The following is a 21,270-nucleotide window of genomic DNA, read 5'->3' as shown; positions in this document are numbered from 1 at the left end:
CCACCGTCGTGGGGACTCCCCCCCGCCCCCCGACTGCGGTTTGTGCGCATGCCCCGGAGGGCGTGTCGGGTTCCCACTTCGGGGAGGAAGGCGGAGAGGAGAGCAGGTGATGTGGGAGCCGGCGGGGAGATTTGCCGGCGACACCGAGCGTGGGCCGGAAGTGGAGGAACCGAGAGCGGCGCCGCAAGAGCTCCGGGCGAGACCGTGGCGACGGCGGCGGCCCCTCGGCTGGCGGAGGACGATGAGGAGCGACGGAAGCGGCGAGGGGGGACGCTGCTGCGCAGCGCCGGGTTCCGAGTCCGCGGCCGACTCTGCAGCCTGCGAGCAGGTCTAAGTAAGTGCGGTGCGCGGCCGCCGAGCTACCGGGTGCGCGCCCGCGGGGTGGGAGACGCGGGGGGCGGCCGGCGGGGCCTTCCCGGGGCTGCGGGATCCGGACGCGGGCGGGGGGAGGCGCGCCGGTTACCGACGGCCCCCGGGGTGCCGTGCGGGGACCGAACCTGGAACCGGTCCGCGGTGTTCCCAGTAACGCGCGCGGACCGGTACTAGGAGACCGCGCCTCCCCGCCCCCACCCTCCCACGCCCCGAGGAAAAGTGAACCCGAAAATCCCCAGTTGCTAGGGCGCTGGGACCTGCCACTCACAGGTTTCGACCTGCGGGTTTCACGGCAGGAAGTTTGGGGTGTCGAGCGCACCCCGCACTGTCGAAGCCCATCTTGCTGTGGATTTCTGTCAGCGTTTATTTTCTGCAAAATGCATCACTAGTGTTAACTGCCCAAGGTGTCGTGACAAAAAACGAACAGATCTTTTCTTCAACAGTTGTTCAGCATAGGTTTGCTAGGTAATGGTAACGGAGTAGAAAGGCACAAGACGCTATGGGCTTCGAGTTCTGATGTTCGATTTTCATGGATCCCCTCGCGGTTTCTTTTGGCACGGTTAACACTTCTTTGTGTGCATGCTTGGATTAATCACATGTCTTTTACTAAAAAGTTAAGTTTTATTTCAGGAAGTAGCAGTTTGCTGTTACCCGCGTCATATCATCTCATAATTACCTAAAACACAGACTGCTCAATTCAGTAATCGTGGATAGACTTACTATGTGCCAGGCACTGTCTACTGAAAATACAGAATCGAATAGATGAAGTCCCCGTCCTCCAGGAACTCCCAGTCTGTGTAAGACGGATGAATTAATTATACCGTAGTAGTGTCACCGCGTAAAGGTGTGCAAACTACAGAATATGGAATGGTTAGTAAGGGAGGGCTTTCTGAAGGAGTTGCTACCTGAGCTGGGTTTTGACAGAAAAATAAGGCATTGCCCTAATTATTTACTGTCTGCAAATACTCAAGTATTCTCTGGTGAGTCTTACCCATTATTTAATCCAAGTCTAGCAGAACTTCTAGTTGTACTTACTTCACTTACCCTGCTCTGGTGGATTATAAAATACTTTAAATTCTGTCTTACAGTCGCAGCTGCATTAACACACTACCTATTACATTTGATCCCAGCAGTTTTTCAATTACATGGTTCATCTCCCCTTTACTTGCGAGGAAACATATATTTAGAGAAGCTAAATGAGTTGGCAAAAGTCACCTAGGTAATAACAGACCAAGCCGGAAAACATGTCTCTTTCCACTGCACCACACTGCCTCCCGTGGTAGTTGATTTGAGATGATGAGTGTAAGCCAGCAGCTGGCTATCTCTGCCTTCCGCTCCCGGAGCCTCACCTGCCTTCTCAGGCACACCTCCGGCCCCTTGCCCTCTGAGTGACAGGATTTACGAACCACGTTGTTCTGGGTTAACAGTATCACTTAGTGATAGGTTCAGGAAGCTGTCAAGCCTAATGTTTTCCTATGATCTCCCCTCTCTTATTTCTCATCTTGGGGGAATCTATTTCTGTCTCTGTTTTTCACTACTTTAGGACTCAATTATAACTCAGATTCTAAAATCTTTCTAATTCTTGTTTTATCACCTCAGGAATGGCTGAGGCCCATAGGTACCCTTCTTAGGTTTAGACCAAAAAGGGTTCTAGTTTTTCTAATTCTTCTAATTAAGATGTTTTTCCCCTCAAATGACACACTTCATAATGAATTATTACATTTTATGTTACTGTTTCTTATAGGTCTTAACTCCTACAGTGGTACATTCTAAAGTTGCAAAGGTGTAGTATTTCTGGGACGTGAACTCTATGCATTAGCGAGTTAGCCTGAGAATCGTAATAAGAAAATAATTTTTAAGTTTCATCCATCTAGTTCATAGTAAAGTGTCTAGAACAGTGCCCCCTTCTTAAGTTGGAAACTTCCTGAAGTTCATTATCAGTCTTAATTCTCACATTACTATTTGCATTTTTAGCCTTTGTGGCTCTTTTTAAACAATTTTTCTTACAGATAATTATAATCGCAGAACAAATTGTGATTGGCTTCCCTAGTGACAGTGATCTGTCATCTTTGTTCTGTCAGAGTTGACTGCATTTGCCAAGTCTTCCATGTTTCCAGTAAAGGGGAAAGCACAAAAATGCTATGTGTGTGGCTGCCTGGTACATACGTCCGAGATACCTGCTGAAGCAGGTTTAAATCCCAGTTCATAACGCTCTCTGAACGATTCAGTTCCTATCCAACATTTCCATAGGCCGTTGTTGTTCATCTGTCCCAGAGGACCATTAATACACCCTTTTTCATTATTGATGACATGTGGGTACCCATTAGGGAAGTAGAGAATTCATTCTGTGGTGTCTCCAGCACACTGATAGCTGCTTGTGTTTCCATGTCGGCTGTGCAGCTGGCATGATTTCTTAACTTACCGCTGCTTAAAAGAAAAGGAGATAACGTTGATGCAGGAAGGTTGAACTTGAGTTCTGTATTACTTGAAATGTGATTGGAAACTGAATTCCCTCAGAGTTCTTGATGAGCAGCATGGGATACTCCTTGATCCCTTGTGATCTGGCTGTTAGCAGTGACACACGAATATGCTGTCTACGTTTTACAGCCTTCACTTGAACCTGCACATGGTTCTGTCACTTGGAGGTATGCTTTTTAACGAATGATCAGTTTTTATTTTTAAACAAGCTGTTTCCAAAATTACCAATTTGAGATGGACTTAAGGGCCTTTAAAAATAATAGTACATTCATGACTGAGGACTTTTTCCATTGCATGTATACAGTTGGTGAACCTTCGGTCAGATTGTTTGGGGGAATTTGTCTTTCAGGTACAGGTAAAGATCTGTACTTTTCAAAGACCTTGTACTGTTGGCAGAATCAGTAAATCACTGTACACAGTGTAATACAATGTAAACATCTGCGATTAAAAAATAATTAGGCTTGGGGTACCTGGGTGGCTCAGTCTTCAAGCGTCTGCCTTCGGCTCAGGTCATGATCTCAGGGTCCTGGGATTGAGCCCCACGTCGGGCTCCCTGCTCCGCGGGAGGCCTGCTTCTCCCTCTTCCACTACTTGTGTTCCCTCTCTCGCTGTCTCTCTCTCTCTCTCTGTCAAATAAATAAATAAAGTCTTTAAAAAAGAAATAATTAGGCTAATTAGCATTTACTTTTTTGTGTGAGAATTCCGACCTTTATTAAAATATAATTTTAAGTATGATTGAAAGAATAGCGTATTTGTCTGATTTACTCTTTTAGTTATTGAGGCAATGATAATTAAAATGTATTCATTCACATAGTTTGGAGTTTTAGTTTTTGATATATTTAAGTTGTTTTTCTTTATAATTTGTGGATAAAATATAGCTGGAAAAAGAATTGATCTGAATAGGTTACCAACTTCCGAGGGAAGTGATAATATTTTTGGCAAGGAGGAAGTTGATGGTGGTTGTTACTCTAGACTTGAAATTAATCTTTAATGTAGTGTTTGCCGTCGTGTACATTACTTTTTATTGGAGAGACTAACATGAGTTCCATTAACTAAAGCAAAAACAAGACCTTTCAGAGTTCATAAAAACTCATGATAGTTCCTTGTGTATTCCTGGCTTTCCTTTCTCCCCTCCCAGTAATTACACAATCCTAAAACATGCTATGTTTTATGTGAAGGTTGCTCAGCCAAAGTTATTTTCTACAACTTTAACTGTGTGTGCTTTAAAAATATGTTACTTTGACAGTAGTGGTGTGGGAAGGAGACTGAAAATGTATGATGAATAAGATATTTCACAAACCTCAATTGAAATATAAAGTCACTGTATCTGTGCACATCGGAGATTTCTAGAGACTCATTTTTAATCTTGGTCCATACTTACCTCTCTCGTTAACTTTTCAGTTACTTATTAAAGTCATATAACTGGGCTCTCCAACCTTCTACCTGTACTAGATAGCAAAGACTATTTATAATCTAATATTTATTTTCCAACTCTGCCTTTAATTTTTCTCTGTCACCTATAAAATAGATTTTGTGAGACCTTAGGGATTATTCAGGTAACAGCTTTCTTCTGCAAATGTGGAAACTGAGACCCAAGGTAAAAAAGTGATATGTGGCAATACCCATTCAAAATGGGTTGCCACATTTAAATGTCGACTTGGCTAGTGATCTGAGAATGTGTGAAGCAGCATTCACAGAGTACAAGCCTCACCCAGAGTGACACAACCTTTGCCTAGGCAGAAAGTTCTCTCTCCAGAGTTTGTCATCTGTCTTATGTTTATGATCCTTGGGAACCTGAAGAATGCTAGGTGTTTTTATTAAAGATACTTCTCTTCCAGAATCTAGCAAGCTTTAGCCACCTGTATATATTATAATGAACAAAATATTTAAATTAATGTAGTACATCGTTCTTTGGGGGGATTTTTCTGGTTTTATTTTATTTTTTATTTTAATTCCACTATAGTTAACATACAGTGTTATATTAGTTTCAGGGATTTTTTTCTGGGGATGTGGAAATAGTTCAGTATTCTCAGTCAACATGATACAGCATATTAACAAATTGAAGAATAAAAATCATAAGATCATTTCAGTATTCAGAAAAATCATTTGAAAAAATTGAACATCTGATTTAATGATAAAAACTCTCAACAGAGTGGGTATGAGGGGATAAACTTCACCATAATGAAGGCCATATGTATATAGAAAAAACCCACAAGTAACATCCTAGTCAGTGGTGAAAGACTGAATGCTTTTCACCTAAGATCAGGAACGAGACAAGGAAATCCATTTGCCCCACTTTATTCCCCATAATACTGGAAGTCCCAGCTGTAGGAATCTGCTTCCATGTGGCCTCTGCTTTCCCTTTAGTTGTGGAGTTTGTTCTGTCAGTCTTCAGGTCGATTGCTGGGGTATTTAGGATGATTTGATAGTTATCTAGTTCTCCCCCGTAGCACATCATTCTTAAATTTGAAGGAGACAAGTTTCTGGAGGAAAAAGATAGTAAGGTTGTATAGTTAGGCAGTATAGAACAGTGGTTTTCAAACTTTCTGGTCTCAGAACCTCTTTACATTTTAAAGAATTATCAAGGATGCCAAAGTGTTTTTGTATATGGGTACTATAGAGAGAGATATTTACTGTGTTAGAAATTAAAGCTGGGAGTTCATAAAATATGCAACATTTTAAAGTGGCAGTAAAAAATGCATTACATGTTAATATATTTTTTATCCAAAACAGCTGTTTTGAGGAGTATGGCATTGTTTTACATTTCTGTAAATATCTTTAATGTGTGCTTAATAGAAGGCAGATTATCATGTTTCTGTATTCATTCTTAGAAGGTAGGTTGTTTTAGGTGAACGGTATGAAGCAAATCAGGCTCACACAAACCTGTAGTTGTAAAGAGAGGAGTATTATGGATATTCTTTGACATTACTCCAATACTCAAATATGGTAGTTTCTTAAGGGTCAGTTACGTTGTGGAATCTGAAGCTTGGATCAAAGAACTTTTGTCTTTGTTACATTAAAATCCATTGGTTTATCTTATAATGAATTTTTACTCATGCTTAATTATGTGACATCATTCATTGGTCATTTGGAAAATATTTGTTTGCTGTGTTGGGCAGATTCTTTAAAATGTTGATAATTTAAAAGGGTATCAAAAATCACATTTGCTAATATCATCACTACTACGATGCCATCAGAAGAGTCTCTGAGTCATGGGAAGCTATTGGCAACTTCACATTCATGTTCCGTAAAATGTCTGCCAGACACCGAAGTCTGAATGACCATGGTTTGTCTGTTGTCTTTTTAAGTAAAAGATGTCGCCTGAAAAAAGCAGCTAGTTGAGCTCACAACTCAGAATTTCGGTACCCAGCTCTGGTGCTCTTTGTGTCCTCCCCGTTCTGTTACACGTTCGTCACACAAAGTGTTAAAGATGTATACTCACTGGTGGGGATATAATTAAATTAACAATTTTTACGTCTTTTTCAGTGACATTCCTAAGTAAAACTGACTTTTCCCGCCTTTCCTGGAGTTCATGGGAATAAAGAATAGGATTCCAGCTCTTGGGGCCACTGCTTTGGTTGTTGCTAAGGCGGCTGCAGTCCTGCCCAGCATTGGTTTTGTACCATTAATGCAAGTAGTGTCTTAGTATAATTATAATACGGATCTTGAAGATACCTCGAAAGGCTCTTGGTGGCCCCTGGGAGTCTGCAATGCAACCACCTTTTGAAAAGCACGGGCATAGAAAGATCTGAGGCTTAATGGGGACCTTAAAGATCATCCAGTTCTCCTGCTCTGATTTCCTCGACACTGTGATTGCCAAGTATTTACTTAGATTATGCTTGAATACTTCCAGTTCCTGTGAATAATTGTGCTAAATGAATAAAAATAAATGGCATAGGCAGCTACTTGATGGCAAGTAAGAGAAATCCTTAATCATGGAGTTGTGCTTTGTCTTGTTTTTAAAAGTTTGCATAAATTTCCACTTGGTTTCTGTAAGTAACCAAGCATGATGAAATGTAGAGATTACTCAAATTATGTTGTAAAGGACACATAGTTGTGGTTTTATTTTTCTTTTGCTGTATTTAAGGGCAGTTGTGATCTTTGATTTTTTTCATCTCCTCTATAATTAAATCAATTTATGTTAGACATGCCCTGTTTCATGAGTAGATCATGAGTTACTTGACAGTTACCACTGAGTAGATCATGAGCTACTTGAGAACAAGCACTATCCATTTATGAAATTTAAATAGTCTGTAGTGCCCAAGCACTATCATGCAGATAGTAGGATCTGCACGTATTTGTGGCATTATCTTCAATCTTTAAGTAGTATGGCAGGATGCACTGGAGTCTGACGAGGCTGGGAAACCAACTGTGGAGCTGCTTCAGTGGCCCGGGCTGGGTTTGAGAATGCCCATGGGGATTTGCCGTTGTGTTCTGAGGACTCGTGTCATTGAGGAGGGGCATGACTTTGGTACTGGTCTCTCTTTTTTTGGAGCATCAGCTTAGACAATATTTATTTAAATACTTTTCCTTAGAAATGGAACCATTTGCAATTCTCCAAGTACATACATATGAGGGAGCACGTGAGATGATTAATGGAGATCAGGTGAGCATGCCTATGACTCACTCGGTTGACTTACCACTCGGCTCACACTGTCAACCAGTCATCAATATGATGGTTCTGACAGCTTCACGGCTTCAAATTGTTTTTACTTTTAGTCTTAAATTGGTGATTGTATACTCCTAACTGTCTAATATTTAAATACCCGAAGCACATGGAGCACTAAAGGTGAACAAAACAAATTAATCAGGACCATAAAATTCTCAAGATGATCATCACCAGATCTGTAAGTTTTGGTCATTTGATTAAAGTGCTTCTATAGTACATCAAGGTGTTGCTAATACTTCAAAACCATTGTCTTAAAAGGAAAATTATCATCTCTACTTTGTCTATACATTGTAATAGAAATTAGTAATGCTTTCAACAGATTATTTTTTTTTAGGATTTTTATTTATTAGAGAGAGAGAGAGAGCGCGCGCCCGAGCAGGGGCAAGGGCAGGGGCAGAGGGAGAGAAGCAGACTCCCTGCTGATCTGGGAGCCTGACTTGGGGCTCAGTCTCCTGACCCTGTGATCATGACCTGAGTCAAAATCAAGAGTTGGCCACTCTACTGACTGAGCCACCAAGGCGCCCCTCAATAGATTATTTCTTGAGAAGGGCTTAGTAATATCAATTCGATGCCTCTGCACTTCATGTAAATAAAAAGCACAAAATTATTTTTAATGTTGACTTTTCATTCGAAGTCAAGACCTGTGCAGGTTATAATAATATGTTTATTTTTGAAACTGTGACACATTAATTAAATTTTAGTTTACATGTTACTATATATTGAACTCCAGAATTTCACCTGTTTTTAAAAAAAGTATTTGTTTACACATGCTTTTTGTTTTTCATAATTAACATAAAGCATGCAAAATGGGAGGTGAGGAGAGGGATGTGGTTGCTTCTAGATAAGTTTGAGGTGTCAGTGAACATCGGTACTCAAGGAACAGATAAATTGAGGTTGTAGATGGAGTAGACATAGGGAATTAGAGTAAGTGATAGACAAGTGTGGTAGTTGGAGCGCGACAAAGAATGAGATTGTTGAGGGAAGGGAAGGAGATGGACGGGACCTTGGAAAATACCTACATTTGGGGGTGAATCGGAGCGAGGAACCCTGAGATTTGAGTGTACTGGAAGCTGAGGAGGGGCCAGTGTTGGGTGCTGCTGGGCATTGTGGTGTTACGGTGTGGATGGAGAAAAATCCATTGGATTTATTGGCAAATGAGGTTTAATTTTTATGAGAGATTGTGATGAGGGCTCATGCATCAGATTTTTAGATACTAAGTAGAGAGTTCCCGGAGTGGTCGAAACCACAGGTAGATGGATTCTAGAGACGTTTGACATGTGAGACCTGGTGTGTGATAGTATGGTAAGAGCAGAACTGAGAAATGGGAATAAGTCAGATGTTTAAGATGTAAGCATAAGGTTAAAACAATAACGTAGAAGCATGGAAGATGAGAAGATATCGGTTGACTGAGTTTCTGTTGTCTATATGTCTAATGCTCTTTCCCTCTAAGCAACCCTTCTAGTTAGTGTAAACTTTGGTTTAACTTTGAATATATTAAACTCATCATTTCTGTTGGTTGTTTAGGATACTAAGATATGTCAGGAGATGCATTTGAGCATGCAAAAGAACCTAGCAGATAATCCATCTCTTTTGGCAGCACATTTCGTGTTTTGCCGCATAGAATGCACTCTGAGGTATAATCAGTTGCCTTGCTCATTGTCCATGACCAGCAGCAGTGGTCTTGGATTCAGCTGGATATGTGCACTCTCAACACCTGATAGGCCATACCTGGCACTGTCTCTCTCCCCTTTGTTGAAAGATAGGGGATAGAAGACCCAGCATGTCAGCATCAGGTGTGTTGTTCCCAAATAATATGGCAGGCTAGTGGAAAGAGGACATGTGGTGGGAGCGGGTGCCACCCTGACTGAGCTGCATCTTCCGTAATAGCACGCGGGCATTGCATCCAGGGCTCAGCAGAGAACGCGCCACTTACAAGGCCTGTCCCCACTGGGAGGCGGCCTTATTTACACTTCCTACCGGACATGTGTAGCCCTACTCAGTGTCTGCTCAGTCCAGATGTAGCTCACCGCTAGGGGTCAAGTTTACCACACAAAATGTTGCTTAGAAACAGCTGGTGTCCCACCTTTACCAGGTTTCCGGGGAAACAGTACCAGAAGGTTCACCAGAGGTCATGCTTTTCATGCCTGAGAAAAGGTTTTGTTAACCCTTTATTCTCACTAAGTTATTGACAAAATCTATGGAAAACTTGCATACCACTAGCTGTAGGATCTAGGCAGTGGGCTGTATTCGAGGCACTGTTCATTTTCATTACCTTTCATAACATCTGGGTCTATACGAAATTGTTTTTACATGCCAGCAGATGGCTCCAGTAATTGTATTGTGCTGATAGGTTCTTTTTTTTTTTTTTTAAGATTTTATTTATTTATTTGACAGAGACACAGCGAGAGAGGGAACACAAGCAGGGGGAGTGACAGAGGGAGAAGCAGGCTTCCCGTGGAGCAGGGAGCCCAATGTGGGGCTCGATCCCAGCACCCTGGGATCATGACCTGAGTCGAAGGCAGACGCTCAACGACTGAGCCACCCAGGCGCCCCTAAAGGCAGAGGTTTAATTGACTGAGCCACCCAGGCACCCCTGACAGCTTCAACACATTTAGTAAATAAAAAAAATCCTTCCCTATGTTAGGTTTGCTTGCTCCAGTTCTTCTAGAGCATAGAAGTGTGACACAGATTAGGGAGCAGAAATTATTAGCAAATTGGGTTAGGTAAAAATAAGGCAGTCTGTGAGTAGAGGTCTCTTTCTAAACCACCAATATGCCAAAGCATATTAAAGAGAAGACAGTGTACATACTTCAGAGTCGTTTTTATTCACCTGTCCTTAAAGTTAATTTCCATTTGATATTCCTCCAAATGAATTGACTTTGATACTGTCTTCCACAGTTTAAAATTCTAAGATTATGTTTGTTTATCACAAAGTCATTTAGTTAAGGTGGCTTTTCAGGAATGCTTTGTGGAAAACTGCAAATTTAATTCCTCTTATTTCTGACCAAAAGTGGACTCAAATATGCCATTTTTTCTGATGTCCGGTCCTAAGTATATATATGCCCAGTGCTCAGAATACAGTTATGTTTTCTCAGAAGTCTAATAATTTAGGTATATTACTGGATTGTCCATTTAAAAAACATTTTAGTCTTGAATGTATGTAAAGTGGTGTACCTACCCAGTAGGGATACAGTAGTGAAAAAGAGAAAGACAGTTCTTGGCCTTACAGATTTAAATTCAATATTTTATGTTGAAATTAGATATCAAAGAGGCTATTTTAAGAAGATAATTTTTCAAAGTTTGAATAATAATTGTAACTATTTTTCTATATATTTGATATATATGCACATATGAAATGTTTTAGTAGTTTTTGTTTGATTTGAAAATTGGTCAACTCTTGATTATCCAGGATATAGGGACCCTTATCAAATTTCTGCATTTGCTTGGTACATTCTGATGTTGATGTTAATTTGAGCAGAACATGGTTAGGAACATAGTACGGCTAGAAATACTAGTCACAAAAGCAAATAAAGTTAACATATCTCTATAGCATTTGTAAATGCTTTTTTTAAATTTTATTTTATTATGTTATGTTAGTCACCCTACAGTGCATCATTAGTTTTTGATGTAGTAAATGCTTTTGAAATTAGTTTCATTTGGTAATGCTGACTGGCCTTATATGTAGGCGTTTTAAAAATTCTCATTCTACTGAAAAGGAAATTCAGACTGGAAATAAGTGATAAACACAAGATTATTTAGGAAATATATGGTAGAGCAGAATTTAGGTTGATGAAATTTTACTGTGTTTTTTTTCTACTAAATCACCAAATAAATGGTGTTTGAGTTACTCATCTCTCTGACAGCTGTCATAAATGATTGGCTTTAACCATGAAAAATACAGTAAGATTGTTCACTAAAGAAATACCTTAAGTGGTATCTTATTTTCCAAATAGTGCAATGCTTTAGTATATTTGTATTTTATTCCAAACCCTGCTAATCCTAATCATTACACAAAAAAAAATTTTTATTTTGATGTAAAAAGTTAATGCTGGTGTGTTTTCACATTTCTCCAGTATATCTTTTGCGTACAAATGAAAATCATTGATACCACTTATAATTAAAAAAATAAAAATAAAGTTAAGTAAACATTAGATGAAAAGTTTAAGTGGGCCAGATGTGTTGTTGAGACTTAAGTACTGTGTTGAAGGAATATAGAGTAGCCCTGTCTGATCTAAGCTCTGTTGATAAATAGCTGTTATAGGTTGTAAAGGCACTGACTGATTATTGATCTGGAACAGTTTTCGGTATTGAATGTAATTGGCTTATTTGGCTGCTGTAGTGCAACCTCTTTCCATCTGGTTTTTAACCGGTTCTTGATACCTACTGCTCAGGTATTGCTTCTGTGACTGTTAGGAGGCTTGAATTTTTGTTTTACTTCACATACCTGCTTTTCTCTGGCTTTCCATAGTGCTCATTGTAATAAAACTTGCTACAACTGGGTGGCAGTGTTGATTTCAGAGAAACTTGAGAAAAATGCTATTTTGTTGGTTTATGTTCAAAGAGAGCCATTTGAACAAGAACTCATATTTGGAAGTCTGTGTTTAGTGAAATACTTACGACATGTTTGGTGAGATAATATGAAAAATCAAATCTGTTAAGTCATCTAACTCGTCTTTATAGCCAATCTAATTTAACTTGCTTTTATGATTTTTTTCAGTGTTTAATTCAGTGAATGAAAATCACATTTATTAGCATATGGAATACAGTAAAATTTAAAAAATCAGTCCCTAACATGTATTAAATGTAAGAATAACTTATGGTAGTTGTGTTAGTGAGTAAAAGAGAATTTAATATTTTTTTTAGCAAATACATAAATAGATGACTGCTATGTAAGAAAATTTACAACACATCTCACCTTTTTTGCCTTTTTAAGACAGCATGCATAAACTTTATTTGGTTACCGAAAAAATTTGACTTGAATCACTTTTCTTCTGTATTTTATTTTGTCAGTTATAATTTTAGAAATCTTTAAAAATAATTTTCTCCAATAAGTCATTTTCTTCATTTATCTCTGGTTCTCAAATGGAAGTGCTATGTCTGTTATTTCACACTTATTCCTCAGGTGTTTATGGCCTTATCAGTACAATACATCATAGCAGCATGTTTTGACTCACTGATACGAAATTGCACTAAGGGCTCTATGAAAGATTGTACATTATTTCATGATACTGGCAATCAGAAATTTCTTTTTCATCGGATGTGAACAACAAATTATTCACCTTTTCCTCAAAAATAATACAGTATTAGAAACCAGTGGTTAATTTAAATAAATTGTTTAACCGTGAAAACCTCCAGGTAGAGAAGAAAATATTTTTTCCTTTAGATTGTTTAGTTATAATTTATAATGTGAAAAAGATAGGGGCGCCTGGGTGGCTCAGTCGTTAAGCGTCTGCCTTCGGCTCAGGTCATGATCCCAGGGTCCTGGGATGGAGCCCCACATCGGGTTCCCTGCTCGGCGGGAAGCCTGCTTCTCCCTCTCCTGCTCCCCCTGCTTGTGTTCCCTCTCTTGCTGTGTCTCTCTGTCAAATAAATAAATAAAATAAGTTAAATAAATAATCTTTAGGAAAAAAAAGAAAATTGACAGTAAATTATATCATACTGGCCTTGATTGGTTAGAACATGTTAACCATCTCATAAAATTTGCCTTCAACCTACCTAGCTCAGTAAAGTTGTAGGATACAAAATCAACATACAAAAATCTGTTGTTTTTCTATACACTAATAAGTATCAGAAAGATAAATTTAAGAAAACAGTTTTATTTACATTTCCATAAAAAAATAAATACCTTGGAATAAGTTTAATCAAGGTGGTGGAAGGATCTGTACACTGAAAACTGTAAGACATTAATGAAAGAAATTGAAGAAGACAGAAATAAGTGGAAAGATATTCCTTGTTCATGGGTTAGAAGAATTGTTATAATGTCCATATTACCCAGAACAGTCTACAGATACAATGCAGTCACTATCAAAATTCCAATGGCATTTTTTACAGAAATAGAACAATAATCCTACAATTTGTATGGAACCACAAAAGACCCCAAATAGCCAAAACAATCTTGAGAAAGAAAAAGCTGGAGGCATCACACTCCCTGATTCAAACTATATTACAAAGCTCTATCAAAACAATGTGATTTTGGCATAAAAACAGACACATAGATCAGTGGAACAGAATAGATGGCCCAGAAATAAACCTACACACAAATGGTCAGTTAATTTATAGCAGAGGAGCCAAGAATATGCAGTTTCTTCAACAAATGGTGCTGGGAAAACTGGATATCCACATGTAGAAGAATGAAACTGGACCACTATTTTACACCATAAACAAAAATTAACTCAAAATGGAATAAAGACTTTAAGACCTGAAACCATAAAACCCCCAGGGGAAAACTTGGCAGTAAGCCCCTAACATCTGTCTTGGCAATGATCTTTGGATCTATGACACCAAAAGCAGGGGCAGCAAAAGCACAAAATAATTAAGTGGGACTACATCAAACTAAAAAGCTTCTGCACAGCAAAGGAAACCATCAACAAAATGAAAAGACAGCCTACTGAATGGGAGAATATATTTGCAAATTATGTATCTGTTAAGGGGTTAGTCTCCAAAGTATATAAAGAACTCAACTTAATAGCAACAAAACAAACAATATGATTATGAAATGGACAGAAGATCTGAATAGACATTTTTCCATAGAAGACATACAGATGGCCAGTAGGTATATGAAAAGATGTTCAGCATCACTAATTGTCAGGGAAATGCAAATCAAAAAGCCACAGTGAGATATCCCCTCATACCTGTCAGAATGGCTATTATCAAAAAGACAAGAAATAAATGTTGACAATGATGTGGAGAAAAGGAAACCCTTGTGCACTGTTTGTGGGAATATAAATGGTGCAGCCACTATGAAAAATAGTATGGAGGTTCTTCAAAAAATTAAAAATATATAACTACCATATGATCAAGCAGTTCTGCTTCTGGCTGTTTATCCAAAGAAAACAAAACCACTGACTCAAAAAGATATGTGGACCCCATGTTCATTGCAACATTATTTACAACAGCCAAGATATGGAAACAACCTGAGTGTCCACTGATGGATGAATGGATAAAGAAAACGTGATACATACAGACAATGAAATATTACCAAGCCATAAAAAAGAATGAAATCTTGCCGTTGCAACAAAATGGATGGACCTGAGAGCATTATGCTTACTGAGATAAGTCAGAGAAAGACCCCCCCCCAAAAAAAATCAAACCCCCCGCAAAAAAACAAAAAAACCCAAACCCCAAGTTTATAGATACAGAGAACAGATTGTTGGTTGCCAGAGTCAGGGATGGATGAAATGGGTGTATGTCCAAACTTCCAGTTGTAAAATAAATAGCCATGGGGATATGATGTACGGTTTGGCAACTATCATTAATACGTGTTGTGTATTTGGAAGTTTTAAGAGAGTGGATCTTAGAAGTTCTCATAACAGGAAAAAAAATTTTGCAACTGTGTATGGTGACAGATGTTAACTAGACTTACTGTGGTGATCATTTCCCGATATATATAAATATCCTTATGTTGTACACCTGAAAATAATACAATGTTACATGTCAAACCTCAATACAAAAAAAATTTTTTTTTCTCAGCCTGCCTAGCCCTTTTGTGGGCACACAAGGAGCTTTGGGATCATGCTCATTGGCCTCTGGCCTCTACAACCTGAGGAGCTGGGAGCACAGCAGTTTACTTATACCCCTGAGCCTCCACTCGCTTATATAAAAATTTGGGAACATGGGATCAACTGATTTTCCTGTCAAATCAAGGAGAATGCATTAATGAAAGTACCTGGCAGTAAGTAAGCGCTTTAAAAAAAATGAGTATAATTTGGTGAATATTTGTGTTTCATAAATACAGCAGTGGAAGGAGAAAGGAGACTGTTGAGAACAGAATGAACAAGGGGAATTAGAGCAGCAGTGGATGGATTGATGTAGCCTTCCAAGGATTCTCCTAGCACCATAATTTATCATATCATGGATCTAACTTTTAAAATAACGTATGTCGAATTACTGATTCTCTCTCTCTCTCTCTCTCTCCTTAGGATACTTACGGAGAGCGACCATGGAAAAGTCCTGGATGCTGTGGAACTTTGTTGAAAGATGGCTAATAGCCTTGGCTTCATGGTCTTGGGCTCTTTGCCGTATTTCTCTTTTACCTTTAATAGTGACTTTTCATCTGTATGGAGGCATTATCTTACTTTTGTTAATATTCGTATCAATAGCAGGTATTCTATATAAATTCCAGGATGTATTGCTTTATTTTCCAGAACAGCCATCTTCTTCACGCCTTTATGTTCCCATGCCCACTGGTATTCCACACGAAAACATTTTCATCAGAACCAAAGATGGAGTGCGTCTAAATCTTATTTTGATAAGATACACTGGAGACAATTCACCCTATTCCCCAACTATAATTTATTTTCATGGGAATGCAGGCAACATAGGTCACAGGTTACCGAATGCATTGCTTATGTTGGTTAACCTCAAAGTTAATCTTTTGCTTGTTGATTATCGAGGATATGGGAAAAGCGAAGGAGAAGCCAGTGAAGAAGGACTCTACTTAGACTCTGAAGCTGTGCTAGACTATGTGATGACTAGACCTGACCTTGACAAGACAAAAATTTTCCTTTTTGGCCGTTCCTTGGGAGGAGCAGTGGCTATTCACTTGGCCTCTGAAAATTCACACAGGATTTCAGCCATTATGGTGGAGAATACATTTCTAAGCATACCGCATATGGCCAGCACTTTATTTTCCTTCTTTCCGATGCGTTACCTTCCTTTATGGTGCTACAAAAATAAATTCTTGTCCTACAGAAAAATCTCTCAGTGCAGAATGCCTTCTCTTTTCATCTCTGGACTCTCTGACCAGTTAATTCCACCAGTGATGATGAAGCAACTCTATGAGCTCTCCCCGTCTCGGACTAAGAGATTAGCCATCTTCCCTGACGGGACTCATAATGACACGTGGCAATGCCAGGGCTACTTCCCCGCCCTTGAGCAGTTCATCAGAGAAGTCCTCAAAAGTCATTCTCCGGAAGAAATGGCAAAAACTTCCTCTAACGTAACAATCATCTAATGTTCCTTTTGACTCATGCACTGTATTTTAATTTGTGCAGAATGATAAAGAATGTTCCTTTCTAGAAATGTGTCATGTCTGTACTTGTCTGAAGAGTGACATTAAACTTTGAAAGGACTTCAGTGCTCCTTTGAGATGATCCAAATAGTTTTTTACATTTGAAGAACTAGAATTCTTGGGATTCTTTCATACATTTTCATCCAGCCTTTCAATGTGGTTATGTATCCATACCTTTAGTTTAATATGCCAGTGTAATAGCATATTGTATTCAAAAGTTTCTTGTTGCCTAAGTGGTGTGCCCTGTGTGACACTTGGATTAATGGCGGGGTGTGGAAGGAGATTTGTAAATGAGAAACCTTTTGAGTATTCATTCTGCCTTTAGTAAATACCGGGACAATCATGGTAAGCAAACGTAGTCTGTAACTGCATTCTTCCCCTTAACAGTTAAAATGAAATGCATGATGGTATTTTATTCCTTGAATTATGCAATGCAATGTTTTTAATGTAAATACTACTGGTCATATACTGATGTATATGGTAACCTGGGTCATATCTATTTTTATGTAAACTCTATTTTGTTCTTGGCAAGAAGTGAAATTGAGGCCTGTGTGCAGGTTGCCACTGACTTTTGCTCTGGTGAATGCTGAGATCCAGCTTTTTCTTACAAATAAATGGGACCCCACTTTTCCAATATAAATGTACCGTGTTTTGTTAGGTACAGTCTGGATCATGGCATGTAAAAATAGAAATTTAGAATTTTACTGCAGCTTTGATGTGCATATTTGAACTTTTTAACATTTGTAATTTTGGTGGCAAAGAGAATTTTAGCTTCTGTCAGTTTTGTACGTCTGCAGCTGAACCATTAATAGCAGTCATAATGACAATTAGAACTTGTTTAAGAATTAAATTAGCAAGTCTTATCATTACATGATTGTACATACTATTTTAGAGAAATTCCCACATTTGATTTTTAAGTCCAATATCTAAGTATATTATACTAGCCCACTAAAGTCAAGATATCATTTATTGGACTTTCTGAAAATAAAAGTTACAAAAACAAAAGCAAAAAAGCTGTTCTTTGGTTTAATGTTTCAGTTGTTAATGATAGTATTGAAAGACAGTTTCAGGAAGTCTTATTTATTTTTCTCCTACATGTAGGAATGTGGGAGTGAAGGAACTCTAGAGCTTTTTCTTACAGAACCTATTACCACATTTAACAATTAAGTGGCTATAAGTGAGAAGTAGCATTTAGACATATAGAAGAGTAAGAAAAATCTCACTTAAAAAAAAAAGAGCCCCTTAAAACTTGCAGGATTTACCTTAAAAAATATAAGCTATGAGGTATAATTGTGCTAAGTTGTTTCAAGTTGTCCTCAAAAATGAGGTGTAATTGAGCTCTCTACATTATGTCAGCTTTAATGTACCATATTTTGAATATTTTAGCTATATTTATTGGCTTTGTGCAAGCAGCTAGAGCAGAGAAATAATGGGTCAAATGTTCTTGACCTTAATTTTAAAATCTTCCCATGGAGATAGGGCTAGAAATACTTTTGCCAAATAACATTCTTATTTCACTTTATGTCAGTGTTTAGAAAAAAATACATTCTAGCAAGTATGATTTCTAAAGGACACTGTTTTTCTATAAATTATTGTTAGACAGTCATGCTTTTTTTAAAAAAAGTTGGTAATGCATATCGTGGAAGGAGTATTTTTATGTATAAAGTCACCACGATTAAAGGATATTTTCCATCTTCTCAATCATTGCTATGTAGAATGACTATCCTAAATAGTAATGTATTAAAAAGAAAAGAGTTAATACAACAAATGTAGTGTCCTTAGACATGAGCTTACTTGGCACACCTTAAGACTTTCATCATTCTTTAAAGTTTACAGCGTACCTTCATGTGTTTTCATGTGATTATTTAGTCTACTGCTTGTGGAGGGATTTATCAACTTTAGTTGTAAATAGTATGCTGATGAAGTATAAAAGCTTTTTCTTCATCGGTGTTTTGTTCTTATGCTGCTTTTTTTTTTAGGGTTTATAAAGTTTTGTTTTTGTTTTTGTTTTCCCTAAAGCCAGGATTTCAAAAGTTGTAAAGTACTTGTGTCCATTCCCACCTTCATTCTCTTCGGATTAAGAGGCGTTTCTTCCTGCAGCAGAGGGAGGAGGCCGTGTTTAGGGTTGTAGCTCATCTTTCTTTCCTGGCTTCTATATTTGAGATTTCCTTAGTTGGGAAGAGGGTAGAAAACAAACTCTTGTTAACTGTGGTCCATGAAGCCCATGGCATCATTTTTTTAAACCATGTCTAATTTTGTGGCCAAAACAATTGGTCTTAATAAAACGTGAATTCTTCATGGGTCACTCCTTCATTTGGACACATGTCTTAGTGGGAATAGAAGTGTTTCTGTCTTGTGTATTAATTTCTGGCTCATTTTGCAAGAGCAGCTGTTAAGAGATTATGAATGATTTTTAAGTTATTAAGTTACTGTAAATTTGGAAGCCCTAGAACGATTTTAAATATGGCAAGATACAGTTTATTTAGATCAAAGTCCATTATTTTAAAAGGGATTATTGGGGGGGTGGCAAAAAGAATACTAAAAAGGATATTACAAAATAGAAATAATTTGTGACAGATGAAAGATAAAAGATACTGAATGAATAGAAATAGCTAGAAAGGGAATGTGACCTGGTTCTTGAATGTAGATCCAGGAAATGATTAACTGAAGAGATTGGCAGAAAGGATACCTAATAGTGCAAAACAATACATTTGTATGCAAGGCGTCTCTAACAAAGAAAGTGACTAGAGCACCTGACATGGCAAATACTTTGACTGTAAAATTGATTTTTTTATTGAAATGGCATTTTCAGTTTTGTTACTGGGCAGCTTAAGCTTATTTTTTCATGAGGAGCTGTAGACACTTGGTAATTACCCAAGTCCCAGCTTTGGTAATATGTCAATTACATTCTCTTGTTGAGAATTCGTACCACCTGATGCTTTTATATTCATTTCTTATTTTTGTAAGATTTGGTTTGAGGTAGGAATAGGTTTGTTTGGTCAAATTACAGAATGAAGGCCCTGTTGAATTTTATATAAATTTTCTTGCAATCTCAGTTTAAGGGCAGTTTTTATTAGTGTGTTCCTTGCTTAAGGTTGGGAAAAATAAGGTAGACTTTTACATAGGATGTCACAGAAGTCCCTTCTAAAATTAGGTCATGATTGAGGTATCCTGAACTCTTGCACTGACCTCCCCCCTCTCCGTTTTTCCTATTATGTTTGACAATAATGAAGAGAAGAAAAAAAAAAAACTGTGAGAAATATTCGTTACAATGCTTTTGGATTAATCCACTTAAATTTATGTATTTTCATATCACTCAGGTAAAGTTGGAAAAATGACAGAGCACAGACCTCTATTTTTTAAATCGGTAGGGTAGAAAATGAAAAGCACTTCTGTTTATTTATATTACCATATATGCACATCATCTTAGCTAATCAGAAATAATATATTCATTTTATAGCAAAATAAATGCATTCATCCTAGTTATAGTCAACACGTTTTTGCCAAATGGCACAAATATACCTCCATTTATATTTTGTATCTAAAAATGTAGTTTAAAAATAGGACTACGTATAAGAGACACTTTTTACAAAAAGTGCCATATACACATAATGTAACAGGGATGAGTGTGTGTTGTTCAACATAATTTATAACAGTTTCTGTCAGTACAGTGAATACTGAAAAGTCAAGTTGTTTTCAACATATTCAAGTATATCCAGGATAAAATAAGCCAGTTTCATGTAAATCATATTTTTGTTATTTGCCATATTTTATTTGAAGCAGTAATACAGTTTTATAACTCAGATTTGAATGTCAGCGTACACAGTGTGCTAGCCATGGCAAGCAAACATTTACATTTGTTTTTTTTTACAATAAATTTCTTTTAGAATATACTTTCTATTTTTCTGTACTGACATATGCAATAAATTGATACATTAAAAGTTTGATTAATGTCTTAAGATAGTTTGTATTCAGTCTTTTTTTCCCCAGTTTTCTATTAACCTAAATTATATGGTAGGACATTAAGATTTCCTTAAGGGTTAAAATTTCTGAATTCATATGGAAATTAATGAATTTTTATTGTAATGGTATGGGTGATAAGTACAAGTTAGATTTATAGTCTCTTCCTTCATATCCTCCCACAGACATTTAATTTAGGCTAATAGTAAATATTTTCTTTTTATTTAAGGGTTTTATTTTTTAAATTTTTTTGAAAGATTTATTTGACAGAGACAGCGAGCCCAAGCAGGGGGAGCGGCAGGCAGAGGGAGAAGCGGGCTCCCCACCAAGCAGGGAGCCCAACGTGGGGCTCGATCCCAGGACCCGGGGATCATGACCTCAGCCAAAGGCAGACGCTTAACCAGCCGAGCCACCCAGGCGCCCCGTAAATATTTTCTATATATGAACCTATTCTTTCATATGAATGAATAAGGCCCCAAAGCATTTGATCAGTTAAATGAATCTAGGAATGATTTTATTTTTTAAATTTCTTTGAAATTTTTAAATTTTTTTGAAATTTTAA

General features: G+C 37.8%; 2 protein-coding genes across 4 annotated transcripts in view; both read left to right on the top strand.

Annotated features, from left to right (window-relative positions):
• The first annotated feature begins 54 nt into the window (after window positions 1-54).
• ABHD13 (abhydrolase domain containing 13) lies at window positions 55-20,707 on the top strand. 2 transcript variants are annotated; one of them, XM_027590991.2, is made up of 3 exons: window positions 196-334; window positions 15,209-15,410; window positions 15,658-20,707. In XM_027590991.2, the coding sequence occupies exons 2-3, from the start codon at window positions 15,395-15,397 to the stop codon at window positions 16,689-16,691; spliced, it is 1,050 nt and encodes a 349-aa protein (XP_027446792.1). In that variant the 5' UTR covers window positions 196-334; window positions 15,209-15,394; the 3' UTR covers window positions 16,692-20,707. The 2 variants fall into 2 exon arrangements, with proteins under 2 accessions (XP_027446791.2, XP_027446792.1); XM_027590990.2 differs by lacking the exon at window positions 15,209-15,410 and having other exon boundaries at window positions 55-334.
• TNFSF13B (TNF superfamily member 13b) overlaps window positions 212-21,270 on the top strand; it is an 84,953-nt gene continuing 63,894 nt past the window's right edge. The window contains exon 1 of one of the 2 annotated variants that reach the window (XM_027590994.2): window positions 212-334. The gene's annotated coding sequence lies outside the window, so the exon portion shown is untranslated. The remainder of the gene's footprint in view (window positions 335-21,270) is intronic. The other variant, XM_027590992.2, reaches the window with a different exon arrangement.

Source organism: Zalophus californianus, chromosome 3 (assembly GCF_009762305.2).
Source record: "Zalophus californianus isolate mZalCal1 chromosome 3, mZalCal1.pri.v2, whole genome shotgun sequence".
NCBI classification, from domain to species: domain Eukaryota; kingdom Metazoa; phylum Chordata; class Mammalia; order Carnivora; family Otariidae; genus Zalophus; species Zalophus californianus.
The sequence above is the reverse complement of the archived record's forward strand: the minus strand, read 5'-3'. Positions and strand labels throughout refer to the sequence as shown.